The sequence below is a fragment of the Cebidichthys violaceus genome, unplaced genomic scaffold (genome assembly GCF_023349555.1).
Source record: "Cebidichthys violaceus isolate CVI_PGR_0920_01 unplaced genomic scaffold, fCebVio1.0.p SCAF_7, whole genome shotgun sequence".
NCBI classification, from domain to species: domain Eukaryota; kingdom Metazoa; phylum Chordata; class Actinopteri; order Perciformes; family Stichaeidae; genus Cebidichthys; species Cebidichthys violaceus.
Window position 1 is genome coordinate 2840769 of NW_027176927.1, and position 13666 is coordinate 2854434.

The 13666-nt window shown below is 41.7% G+C and overlaps 1 protein-coding gene across 2 annotated transcripts; it reads right to left on the reverse strand.

The window, feature by feature from the left end:
• eva1ba (eva-1 homolog Ba (C. elegans)) lies at positions 1-12970 on the reverse strand. 2 transcript variants are annotated; one of them, XM_068736030.1, is made up of 4 exons: positions 12682-12970; positions 2478-2640; positions 1212-1306; positions 1-1113 (listed from the first exon to the last, which is right to left on the reverse strand). In XM_068736030.1, the coding sequence occupies exons 3-4, from the start codon at positions 1276-1278 to the stop codon at positions 689-691; spliced, it is 492 nt and encodes a 163-aa protein (XP_068592131.1). In that variant the 5' UTR covers positions 1279-1306; positions 2478-2640; positions 12682-12970; the 3' UTR covers positions 1-688. The 2 variants fall into 2 exon arrangements, with proteins under 2 accessions (XP_068592131.1, XP_068592132.1); XM_068736031.1 differs by lacking the exon at positions 12682-12970 and adding an exon at positions 5747-5840.
• Positions 12971-13666: the final 696 nt, after the last annotated feature.

Genomic DNA, 13666 nt, shown 5'->3' on the forward strand with positions numbered 1-13666 from the left:
TTTAAGCGTAATACTTTAATTCTGTCATTTCCTTTGGTAGAATTATCCCTGAAAACACAGACATGGATTTGATGTACTCATAAATTAAAGACTCCAATTGTAATTGTCTTTACATCATATTGTGTAATCTGACCCCCCACACCGATCGATATGTGTTTGTTCAAATAATGTAATTTCCTGTTTTCTTTTCCCCACAAACTAACCAGTCTAGAGGAGATTTGTCCTCACTGCAAACAAAAAAATCTCATTGCAACATACAGTACATACATTGTCCAAATATATGCTTTCATTTTCCACTTCTTACATACATAAACCTAACTGTGTGCATTATTGTCATTAAGCGCCATACATTTTAACAGACTGATTACTTCAAGTGTCTGTCAGCTCCCACATTCATACTGCATCTTTTCCATATGGATCAATCCGTCTTTAAGACACCTCTTGGTTTGTATTTCATGTAGTCAGTTGAAAATAGCATTGCTACATGGGAAGTGCAATATCACATAGTTCAGCTCTGTCAGGGCTGAGTGTTGGCATATCAAAGTGTCACATCACTGTTGTCCTGTTTCCATGATGTTGCATTGTATCAAACACAAGTCTCCCAGGCTTCAGGGACATCTGGCCCACCCAAAGGTCTATGTCTGTCCTTCACAGGGCTCACAGTGTATCCCTTGAAGCCTCGTGTGTCTTAGTAGTAATGCACTCTTCCGATAGTTCCTGTTCCCGACCCCAGGATGTCAGGCTGGCCATTCCTCCAGATCTCACGTATGATTCGTTCCCTCTCCTCCAGTCGCTGTGCCCGTTCCAGCTCCTCAGCTGAAGTAAACACGTTCACACTCAGTGTCCCATTTGATTGGCTGGTATGATTACCAACAGGGATTTCTGTGCTGGGCAAAGGGATGGGCGCCTCTACATCGTCCCCGTCTTCATCGTCATCGTCCTCACTCTCCTCGTCCTCCTCGCTGATGTCCTTTAAGTGTTTTTTCTCAGGCGTGGCGGGGGCGACGATGGTCCGCGGCTTGCAGGAGATGCGGATGACCAGGAGGCAGAGCGTCAGCACCAAGCCGAAACACACTCCAAGCACGAAGTAAAGGCCGAAGCTCTCTGGGTTTGCTACGGAAAGAACAACATGAACAACGTTGGATGGAGTAAAATGTTGCCGCTTGATCTTTTGGAGATCACTATGACTGGTCTATTGTGCTGTGACTTACCTTTGATGTGTGCATATGCAGCTATGCTGTTGCTCAGGAGGTCCATTTCTTTTTTCTTCACATCCATGGTGACCTTGACTTTGATTTCTTCCCAACTGAAAAACAACACACATATGACACCCTATTATATTAGACTGGTGTGTAATGCAACTACACATTGACAGCATTTCAATGCTTTTTCAGGTGCTGAAAGTTTTTGAAATATTCCCCAAGCACCCTTCCTACAGTGTCACATTCTGTGCAGCGCCTAGATGTCAAACCCACTGCACACGGTACTTCTTCATAGGCCACGGAGTGTGGGTGGGATGAGGCTTCCAAGTGTCAAACAAAAGCTCCTCTGTGTCCTCCTAAAGTACTGGCTTAATCTGGGATCATCATAACGCATTTGGCACATGGCACTCTGCCTCTGCCATTTCTCTGAACCATGACAGCGCCCTCTATAAAAGAGGTCAAGAGTCAATCTTCCAAGTGCCCACAAAGGACTCCTTCCTGCCTGATGGGACTCCCAGATCAATTTGTGCATCTCAGAGGAAAAGAGCAGTGTGTTGTTGACTTATGTGCATTTGTTTTTGGTTTTTGTTTGCCCACATTGAATACCAAAACAGGGCTGGTTGTGCTGTCGGGTCAACCCTCCTCAGCTCCCCTTCTCCTGCAGCCCTTTCCTGCTGACTCACTGGCTTATTTTCCTCCACTTTTGCCATTTTCCATCTCCCTTGCTTGATGACATCACGGTGTTGCACCGTGAAACACATAAGACTGTAGATGGCAACAGAGGAGGAACCAGTTCAAAATTAAAAGGAAGTGCCTTTAATAATCATTCCAGCGAAATGTTAACGCCATTCCTCTTTAACATGCGCTTTGTGTTGTGGCTGACTGTGGGAAAAAAAAAAACCTGCTCATGTGAAATGATGATGAACTCTAAAGCCGTCCCACTCTTACGTGTGCACACTTTTCTCTAAGTCGAACCACATGTCACAATACAGAGAGAACATATGGATGTCCTCAACTTGCACAATCCACATGTTTGTGTTTGCATTTACTTCCAAATTGCACTCACTAATAACCTCAGCGCCTGATTTGTGTCATGATGTGAATACCTCAATGATTGATGCAGCGTATTGCTTATTTGTACCTTTTAGTTACATTCAAGCATAAAACCACACAGGTAAACCACATGTAATGTGGTTCACTAATGAAATTTAAAACACAGCAAACATAAAAGCAGAGGTTAACACAAAGTGGAGCACAGGTAAAGTAAAAACTTACCACAAAATGAAACTATGAAGCACGTTCTCAGATCCAGCTCATGGTGTAAAAGAAGTTGGATTATGGCTGTGAAGCAATCACGCTTCTCTGTCTTTCACTCCCTTGCTGTTGGATCAGGGCCTGTGATCTTTGGTCCTCAGGCTAAACCGTTCATTTGGCCACCCTGAGATGAGAGCAAACACACACACACACACACACACACACACACACACACACACACAGACAGACGTCAAGCCACATTAGATCCAAACTCAGTGAGGCGTCTGCAATGCAAACAACGACAGGCCTATTGCAGGATACACGGTCCAGCTAGAGACTAGAGGCAGGCTTTTCAGTTTTCACTGGTTCAACTGTGCAGTCTTGAGCGTTTACAGGGTGAAAAACAACAACACAGGAATGTGTTGGCCCACTTTATAGGTACAAAAATACAGTTTAATGCAATCCAATACAACAAATCTACCACAAATTCTACATTTTGGAAGATTATGATGATCATTTTTTGTTGACACTACAACTATATGTTTATCATTGAGGGTGTAGTTGATGGTGTTGTTGTACTGGACTGCATTATGCCACAGACACTAGTGCACCACATGAGTCGACAGCACAAAAACAGTTTAGTCCTTTTTTGAATGGTGGAAAAATACAGTTAAAGCTGCAGAGTCATTGTATGTTCTCTCAAAAAATGAGGAGAATTGAAATTTCAGTAAGACTTTTAAACAATGCTATCTTTTGCTTAATAAGGGGAGAGGAAACATCCCAACTAGTTTAATGTGACAAAATCTAAAGTTCCCCTCCTTCACATCCCATAGCAGCTCAAAGCACCACAATCTGCCAGAAATCCTACAACACGAGCCCCAGAATCACTTTCCTATACTCAATAAAGGCCTATAATGTGTGGGGGGTTAGTGCTTTACATGCCAGGTGGGGGATCGAGAACTGCGAAAAAATGCTGTGCTGTGAAGTTTTCTAACTTGTAGCTCTGTTTAGAAAAAAAAGCTCCTCTGCCAGCTGTAGTTGGTTTAACAGAGCCTCTGTGCTTTCCAGGGCAGATTTTGATCCTGCTGACTCTTGGCAGATTCTATGTACACTGCAGAGCGCCTGACCGAGACAGAGCTCGGGGCTAAGTGACAGAGCGGTCACTATAGTAACATGCTTCCCAGGCCACGCCCTCTGTCCCCACAGGAGCGAGACGATGGGCCTTTTGTTTCTGCAGTGCATCGTAGGGATGGACCCACGCGCTGTCTTCCTGTCGAGCTTCCTTCCTTTCTTTGCGATTATGAACAAGTTCATCTCCTCACTCCCACAGAGCCTAATCCTTCCCTACTAATGAAATCTATTCATGATTATCCAAGCAGAGCTGGAGAGCATAGGCTTTCAGTGAGATATTTTGTTTTCGTCTCGAGGGTAATAAAGTGAACAGCTCGAATGACTGCAGCAGTTCCTTGAAGCCAAGGTCAAAGGTAATGACTGGACACCTACAGTAACTGGCCTCTTCTCACACTGGAATGCAGCAAACCTGAGCCTCATCAACACTCAGGCATCTGTTTCTGGTGGTTAATGACAACTGGGGAACTGTTTAAAGCCAATCTAAACACCAATTATCCCACCCTGTTGTTTTGTTGTGTTTTTATTTTACCTCAATAAGGAAATTATTAACAGACCTCCTCCCCAGCTATGTACCATCCCATGACTCAACTTTCAGACATTTTCTCCAAGTGACCCAATTTGCTTTCCTGTTGCAGATGTTGCCCTACGCTACAGCCTTGAAAACGAGACCTCAATTACAACATGCATTTGCAATTTAATGTATAATTTTGTCCCATCATGTTTTACTCAAACTTAAGTTGCATTATAAAATGCCTGGTAAATATTATGAATGAAAGCAACACTCCTTAAATTATCCCGATGTGATCAAATACTGACACTAACCATGACGACATAAGACATAAGAACAAACCCAAATGATATTTAGTGATTTCATCACTTTGGCAAAAATCAAACAACAAACAAATAAAGCTTCTCAATTTATTTTTGGGGAGTGCCGACTAGTGGGAACATTCGCACCAACTGCTTTGCCATAAAAGTGAGAATATTGCATGAATCAAGACACCATATTGCATTTTTGTGTGACAAACCTGCAGACAACATCTTTTTTCAAAAATAGTTTCAATACAATTCTGTTGGAACTCGTCATTTATGCCGTTTAATACAAGCTTTCCTCTGCCTTTCATTATTAAGTTACAAATAATAATCAGATGTAGAGACGAATGTATGAAACAAAACCTAAAAAAATATGTTCCAGTCATCTGGCTAAACAAGAGGCGGCGCGTGTCTTTGTGCCACGTCTGAACTTCTGTGACGTTAATGTTTAGTCCTATTTTTTGTCCCTGCTAGCTTATCGTTTGTCTTTCCTGGCCTCATATCCTGAGGTCAAACACTCAGGCATCCCTTTCCTGAGTCATTTGCACGCTGCTGACGATTAAATAATCTCTTAACCCATCCTGACATGCCTTAAATTGTGTGGGAAACATATGTCTACATCACTTCATCTCATATTAAACCAAAACAAAATATAATCCCAGTAACGAATGATTGGTTTGCTCAGCTAATGTTTGTAAGGTCAGATGAGAAAATGTGGTCAGACTGCCGGCAGTAGTAAACATTGTGGTGTGCTGTGGTGACCTGAGAAGAGGTCAATCACTATTTCTGACTGAGCATTGTTTGTTTTGGTTTGGTTTGAGGAGCTGAAGAAAAGCTCCAAACTGTCATATATTATGATATTTTCGTTGTCATCCACTTTGAGATAACCACAATGGCGCTTCCTTCCCACAGGGGTTGTCCCTTTCCGCAGGGACAACATCCAGGTCAAAGCCCTCCATCAGGATCATTGCCATTGTCTAAAATATGTATGTAAAGACAGAATGACTAAGCTGTCTTCTGCACACGGATGTCAACTGTGTTGATTCATCAGCTGCTTCCTAACCGGGGCAGACCTCCAAAGCAAAAGTCTGTCACAGAATAGAAGCACTTTTCCCCAGACACTTCACCAGTTTACTTGTTTTATAAACCATCCCACAATACTCCCGTTCCACAGTGAAGAAATCAAAGTCATAACCCTTCACTGGAATTCATGCAGGGAGTCAAGCCACATTTGATTTATACACAGAAGATGAAAAGGTCAGATTACACAAGGGAGCGAGTCTATGTTATTTCTTCATTGTAATGACACACGCCAAACTGCATAGGGAAATAAATACTTTCAATACCTTGAATTTCAGTGCAGCTGCAACAATTCCTGGCACAACGGATGGTCTTTCTGTGGTTCGCCTGTGACAAAGCTTAACAGAACGAAAATTTGAATGTAATCAAATTTCATTTTTAAACTTAAGTCCACACACAGACTCTGAGGGAGATCGCAGAAGCAGCCATTCGTATTTATGGCATCTTGCATAGTGTCTTTGCTCTTGATTATGTTCATTAAAACATTGCTGCTTTGATTCTGTGGCTGCTACTTAATGATGTACAGCATCAAACAAGCCAATCCAAATAATGTATTCACTATTTTCAGCTTGCAGAGCACATTCTGCATTTTCCCCTAAAATAAATAGACTGAATCAAAGCTCGGTCTTGGCAGTTATTCTCTCACTGATGAAGAACTCAGCTGATGAAAGTTTAACAGCAACCTTCAAACTGCTAAAGAGTCTGAAACTGTATAACAAAAGTATCTGCTGGATGTCTCTATGAGCCATTTATCACACACCTGTCATCAAGCCAGAAAACTGACTCCAAGTACTAAAAGAAAATGGAACTTCAAGCTCTCCCCTGAACAGCAGAGGTGCAGGCGATTACTTTCCACTTGGTAAACAGAAACATTGTCCAGACCGAGACCTCTGTTGACGGTGTCTGTGGAAGCATTCATGAAAGTCATCAGGATGAAAGTAATTCATTGTGAAAGCCACAGTGAGTTCTCTCCACGTCCAAGAAGGTTGCAATGGGCATATCTGTAGAAAGTAAGGGCGCATTTCTTCCAAGTTCCTCTTGACATAAAGATCTTGGGTTTCAAGCTGCGCAAACCGTCAGTGCTGCTTCCTTCTTGTCAAAGCCTGCCAGAGTATCTGAATGAGAGGAAAACTGTTGTATTTGGAAACAGGACAGGCATGTGGTTGCCATCAGGACAGAGCTGTGGAGCACCAGGTGAGGCTGACCTCGAGCGGACCTTGGTTAGAGAGTATTTGCAAATACCTTTACAGCTTGTTTTATTCTGTAAAGCGAGCCAAGTCGGAGTGGCTACACTCCAACGCGAGATGAAAAGCAGAAGAAGAAAACTCAGAACAGATTTCTGCCAAATATTGTCCATATCTCAATGCAGATTTCAGTCGCACTTCTCCCCCTCTCTTCAACCAAAGGATACAAAAATTGGGTGATGCAAACTCTGCCTGTTCAAAAGCCTGAGGAAGTCAGGGACAGTTTATTCTTGACTTATAAACAGCAGAAATATCTCAAACCAAAGTCCACTCACTCGCTTTTTGTGGAGCTGTCGACAATATCACACAACTTCGACAGCAGTTTGCTTATTTGTTTGTAACTTATTTTAATCCGCACATACATCCAGGTACATGTTTGATATTTGACCCCTGCACCAACCCTAAACATTAGGAACAGTGGTCAGTGTCTCACTCATGTAGACAGGAGATTAACAATGAACTGTCAGCCTCAACCGAGATCTGAATCTACATCTGCTGATGAAGACTGTGTGTTACTGTTGAAAGCACTTCGGTGAGCATGTATTAGTCTTTAGTTCAGGAGACTGTGACACTCAATTATCCTGATGTTAAAAACACCCACTCATCTAACCGTAGGTAAAAGCAATCAATCAAACACATTTTAAATCATATTTGGCCCTCGTCTGAACTCCAGTGTGCTGCCAGCTGCAAAGACTAACAGCTCCACTGAATGCAAAGTTAGAACTTGCCCAACTTTTATTAGGTTTCCTCTTGAGTGGGTCGTAACTGGAAATAAATTAAGATGTAAACCTGTGTTGTTTGTGCAGCATTCAAACTTTGACATTTTTGTTCCATTAGACGATTCGATCTCATCCAAACTTCTTGAATATGGTTTAGTTTTTGATATAGTGCTGAAAGGAAGCTTTGTTTAGTCATGTGTTGATGGATTTGGCTTTGGGCATGCACTTTATTTGACATGGACTCAATGAACAACAGCTTCAGCTTCAAAACCTTTCCAGGAGTAAAAACAGAATCAAACCAGTCAGGCATTGTCGGCAAGTTATTATTTGACTTTACACACTGCACTTTTCAGCAAGGGTATAGGTTGTAAATTCAACATGATTCAGTATGCCAATGTGACGCCAGCCTGGCTCAGAGTAACTGCAACCCTTGCCCCCTATGAATCCCTGTGTATCTTTAGGTCATAAAAATGGGAACCACAGTGCACTGCTTGTCCTGTGAAGAGCATATTTTGTAGACTATGGCAGGTAATGGGAGATATGGGACTGAGCTGTGGGTTAGGGCAAGTGGTTAATAGCACCCAGATGTGTTCCTGATGAGAGGCAGAGTCCGAATGCTTTACTATGTAAATCAAAGATATCCTATGTTCCATCTTCATACAGTCGTTATCACGGTACCAATCAAGCAAATCAAGCAGCGCTCATGGCAGTCAGAAGCCACATTTAAACCACAGCTGTGTGTGTGTTTGCTGACATGGTTTATTTGTGTGTTTCCGTGAGTTGGTAGCTACTGATTGTCTGTGTACATTCCCGTACGTTGAAATTGATTCATATGAACATTCCTCCATGATTCTCCAAAGCAGTGGGCTTTAGATCGTCCTAAACTCAGAGCTCCAAAAATAGAGCCATGATCTCACCCTTTTCATCGATCTGGGCCACCATCCAGCAGCAGGCCAACACCACATACTGTATCAATTACATGGACCTATATGGATTACTCCCTGACAGAAAACACGTGTATGCCTTTTGTATGATTGGGTCCGTAGGATTTACTCTATAGAGCTCATGAACATGATGCGGCTCCACAAGATTTAAGAGGTTCAGAAATGTTGTTGTGACAGGAACTGAATTTGTGTAGTAAAAGTGAAGGATGGTGTACGTTAAAAGGCCTGTATGACTTCTAATGGACCTATAATAGCGACCAGTAGTAGACATCAGTAGTATTGCCATCTGTCATGGTTTCTTTAGAATTACAGTGGCATCATATTTTTTTTATAAATAGAGACGAGTAAATACGACTTTCAGATCAGAACCAACAGAAAACATTTCTGTTGGGTCTTTTCAGTAAGTTCCTTATCACATGGGAAGATGATATAGAGATAGAATTAACGCTTTGTCATTTGGTTTTTGGGGCTAAGGAATGTCATGTGACAGTTATTAGCTTGTGGGGCTGGGGGAGATTGTATGGTCTAGAAAAAAAGATCTTAGAGCTATTTTGTCATTGCTTCTTATCTTCTAGGACATTGAATCAGGGTTTTTGTCCGATTGTCTACTTGATACTGCATCCAGACTCTGACACCATTTTGCCAATTTTACACATGAACCAAATATATGGAGTTATTGTATGTGGCATCCTGTTTGACCAAATATTCACATATAGTTACAACAAAACAAAAGGACACCACTTCTGAGCATGCTCAAATGCATTTTTGTGTGTGTTTCAGTTTCAGTGTTCCTCCCTTCATATGTGTGTGTGGTTTGTATCCGAAGTAGGAGCGTAAGCTCAGGCAAGCCCACTGGAATTAGCATGTCAAACATCTGCCCGAGTTTAAACAGACGAGTGTCTGGACCAGTGAAGCTCCTACTGGAAAGCAATACGACCTGAGCCCTGTAAGACATCAGTGGTTGATGGGAGCTTTGCTCAACACAGTTTGTGAGACAAGTTATTCATCAAACCACCTTTTCTCTATTACTCTAAAATATGCTCCTGGTTACTCAATGCCAGTGAGATTAGAGCAGCTGTGGTAAGCGGAACATAAGTTCTTGACAATTATATCTTCATATTGAACTATTCATAACGTCACCATTCACATTTGATCAACGATTTCATGAACAGGATTATATCCCGGTTAAAGTGCACAAAGCAAACCTTTTGTTTATAAACCCATCTGATGACCATGAGGCTGCATGGTTATGATGGTTTAAAAAATATATTAATCTTACCCAATTGCTGCATGATAGAAGGCAGTAACCTCCAGCTATGAAAAGTGAAGCCAATGCTGAAGTTCCTTAAACTTGCTATCTTTCTAATAGCCAGCAGGGAGCAACTCTTTAGTTGCAGAAGTCTGATTACATAGTCTATGAAAAAATGACTCTACTTCTCACTTGATTTATTACCTCAGAGTTTATGGCTTTAATTGCTGGTTTCAAGTCTTCTTCAATGCAGCCTGATGTTCATTTAGTAAATGATCATCCCATTTAGGGTGAAGTAGATGATAAAGCAGGGTATGCTTTCTGGTTTGGGAGTTTTAGACGTATTAGAACTTCACATTGTATTTCAGTTCATGAAAGTGTAACATTTTGGTCGCCTAGAAATCTCTTATTCAGCATTCAGTTGTCTTAGCTTTACCTTCTCATGTCACTTCTGGTTGTAAAAATGTGCCAAAACCCAAGAGGGCGATGGCTAAAATGTCAAATTCCAGGCTTCAAAACAGCAGTCCCCAAACCAATGGGTGACGTCATGGTGACTACGTTCACTTCTTTTATACAGTGGAGGCCGTTGTGTTTTAAGACACAACAGGATTATAGAAATGGTTCTAAGGTTAAACTAGTAGTTAATAAATCCCTTTAAATTATAACCATTAGGATGTCTTTTCAGTTTGCAGTGAATTGCAGGCATTGACTGAAAGATAAGAGATAGCAGGAGTAACAATTGAGAGCCAAGTGTTTGAATGGACCCCTCTGTTATGGGAAAGACTGCTTCAAAGAGATCAGCTGATGATAAGCTGATCTGGCTGAATGGCTGCATGTCATTGCCTAAATATGCGCCATGAAATCTATTATCACAGTATTTTCACATATCATTCGTTCATCTCTACAGTGAAGATATGACTATCCTTGGTCACCAGTAGAGGCCATTCAGAGTCATAGGTCAGTTAAGACAGGTGTGATTTGGGTAAAAATAGAAATATTTTCTGCCAAAGCACAGATTGCTGGGATGTGTAAGGGAGCCAGTGGTGGGCTACAGTCTTACAATTGGTCAGGCTGAACTTAATGTAATACTGTGTTTAGCTAGCCTTAAAGAGCTTTGAGAAAAAGGAGTAAACATGAAATTATAACTCATTCTAATTCATGTATATTAAAGCTATTCCATTGCCTCTGTTTAGCTTTGTGCGCAATACTACAATACAGAACCTGACCAACCGACAGTGAACTCTTGAAGCAGAATTGTCTGCGTGTCCAGGTAATACTGGGACATAAGAGACACATTATACGGTAAATATAAACATTAAGACCTAAATCGCTGAACTTACATTTTAATTGCAAATTCCCTCATTACGTAAGACTAAGATCATTTATTTTATAATATTGGCTAATAGTTCTGAAGCATTTCACTAAATGAGAAACGGAAAATTAAAAGAAGCTGCTCTATACTCTGACTTGGAGAACACCTGCTGGGACTATTTAGTTTTTTGCTAAATCAGCTAAATTCATTGTCTATGGAGTTGCTCCAGGCTTGCTACAATATGGCTTCATCACATGCACTGGTTTCTGGCCATTCAGGAGATATTTATTTTCATAATTGTAATAAACATTAAAAACAAATAACAGCATATTTTCCCCCCTTTTCCTGGAAGAGGTTGTGTTTGCTTCTTGTCACTGTGAAACTGCTATGTGGGGTTCTTTTCTCTTGAATTATCTCAGCTTTGTTTAGATTTAAACTTTCGGTATCTCCCCTGCAAACAGATTGGTACCCTTGGAGTTTAGACACGCAGTTCAAATCAGAGTCTAACCTCTGACCTCTTGGTAAATAGAATAAGTTAACAACCATCCTCGGGACTGATAAGACAGGCCGACTGATTACTGAGTCAGTGGGGTTTTGGGAAAAGGACAGTGTGCTGGCATGAATAGCTCAGGGAGGTCACGCAGAAGTCAACTCTTCCCAGTCGGCCTTGAAGGGGTTACTTAACCAAGCATTCACACTCATCCTATGGAAGGTTATCTGATCGACTGGAGGAGGCACAGCTAAAGTGCTGCCGGCCCACTCAGATTGTGTGAATTAAAAGAGACCCCTGAGAGCAGCCCAGCCCTAACCAGCCTCCAACCATTACCTCCCTCTTCCCTCAGCTTGCCTTCTCCCTGATAAGAGGTGCTAACCACAAACGTCCAGTTGAGAGAGAGAGAGAGAGAGAGAGAGAGAGAGAGAGAGAGAGAGAGAGAGAGAGAGAACTATGGGAGCTGAAGCATATGGTCAACTGCTGTCCTTCATGAATGTTTCTATGAGTTCACGTCAAAAAAAAGGGAACAGCTGAAAAAGAAACAGAGCCACATGCACCATGTGCACACTTTTCATGCCTCATTTTGAGACCCTGTGACGTCTCCCACCTCAGTTGTTTTTGATTAGATGAAGCCTGTTCCTTCTGGTCTCACGAAAAAATACAAAAAAAGCGACAGGATGTTTGATTTGATTGTAGCAGAGTGACAATTAATTAATCACCACAAGGCAAGCCAATAGCAGCTGCACAGGAAAGCCATTCCCGGGCTTTGCTGTCCTGTCTCATCTATAAATGCAGCATCAGCTCCTCTTTGGAAGCGCTACATCGAATACATGCAGAGAACACACACATTTAGCAGGACTGCACTGATGCACTGACACTGCTTGGATGTGGATATTTAGCTTAGTCTTGAATCGATATTGACAAAACAGAGTGGTACACCGTAATAAGATATGGTTATTACTGTAAACAAATGTCAACAGCATGCGTAAGAGGGCTTTATCAAGGAGTTTACTCTGCTTTTACCAAAACTCATTTACTTCTCTATCATATTTAATCACACTTTATAATGAAAATACAAACAATGACACAAGAAATTCATGTAAAGTAAAAACTTACTAGAGCTGCTGTGATTGAAACTGCAGACACTTAACTACAGAGAAAGTTCCTCAAGTGACAGAAAAGCTGTGGTTCACTGGGGTTTCTATGGTACTATACACACACTGAAAACTGTCAAACTCACCGGTCTGTGATGCCAAGAAACGTCTCTCTGAAACGGTTCAGTCCACACAGAAAGCGTCGGGCAAAGCCTTCTTTCCCTCCAAATTTAGAAAGAATCACAGCATTACAAGCAGTCCTGACTATTTCAGTTGATTCCCTGTTGTTGCTGTGGTCAAGTCCTGAAGAGCGTGTGTGTGTGTGTGTGTGTGTGTGTGTCTGCCTGAGCGTGTGTGTACAGAGTCTGGGGAAGAGGTGGTAACTTCCTCTCAAAGTTGGAGACGGGGTGAGCAACAGAGTTTTCTCTCTCCCGGCTCCAATCCACAAGAAGCAGGAAAAGCTGTCATACTATCCCCCCTTTTCAAATGGAAAAAAAGGAACAGCCTAAAAAGGGCAAGCTCGGGAAAGAGGGGAGGGAGGAGAGCAGTGTGTGTGTGTGTGTGTGTGTGTGTGTAGGGGGGGGTTCTTTTCCTCTGTTGTTAAGGAAACCAGCAAAGAGCAACTCCAAGCAAAATAGCTCAGGTTTTCCATGCACAGTTCAGTGTGACAGGAAAACAACAACAACATGTATAGCTGATGTGTAGCTGCTGTAAAAGCATACTTTTACAGCAAGTGAGTTGCTTTGTAGGTCTATAAAGGTACAGTTTGTCATTTTTGGAAATTCTCTTCTCTTTCTTGGTAAAAGTTAGCCGAAAAGAAGATCATTACCACTCGCTTCTGTAAGCTAAATATGAAGTGCCAGCAGCAGGTTAGCTTTGACTGTTTCCAGTCTTTATGCTAAGCTAGGCTAACTGGCTGCAGCCCTATATTCACTGGTGGGAAATGAGAGGTATTCTTCTCATATAACTCTTGACAAGAAAGCGTATAAGCGTATTTCCTTTATAATGGACAGTTTATCATGGAGGAAGAAATATGAAGAAATGCATTCATTCTGGTTCTGTTGGATGTGGATGAAAAATAAAAATAAACACTTATCCTCCTTGTGTTATTATTTATGAGACTATACTCTC

What these genes read in the sequence shown, in the direction of transcription:
- eva1ba (XM_068736030.1), bottom strand. Translation starts at nt 1,278, where the DNA reads ATGGATGTGAAGAAAAAAGAAATGGACCTCCTGAGCAACAGCATAGCT. An exon ending in TGCATATGCACACATCAAAG is followed by an intron (nt 1,114 to 1,211) that starts GTAAGTCACAGC and finishes TTCTTTCCGTAG; the next exon opens with CAAACCCAGAGAGCTTCGGC.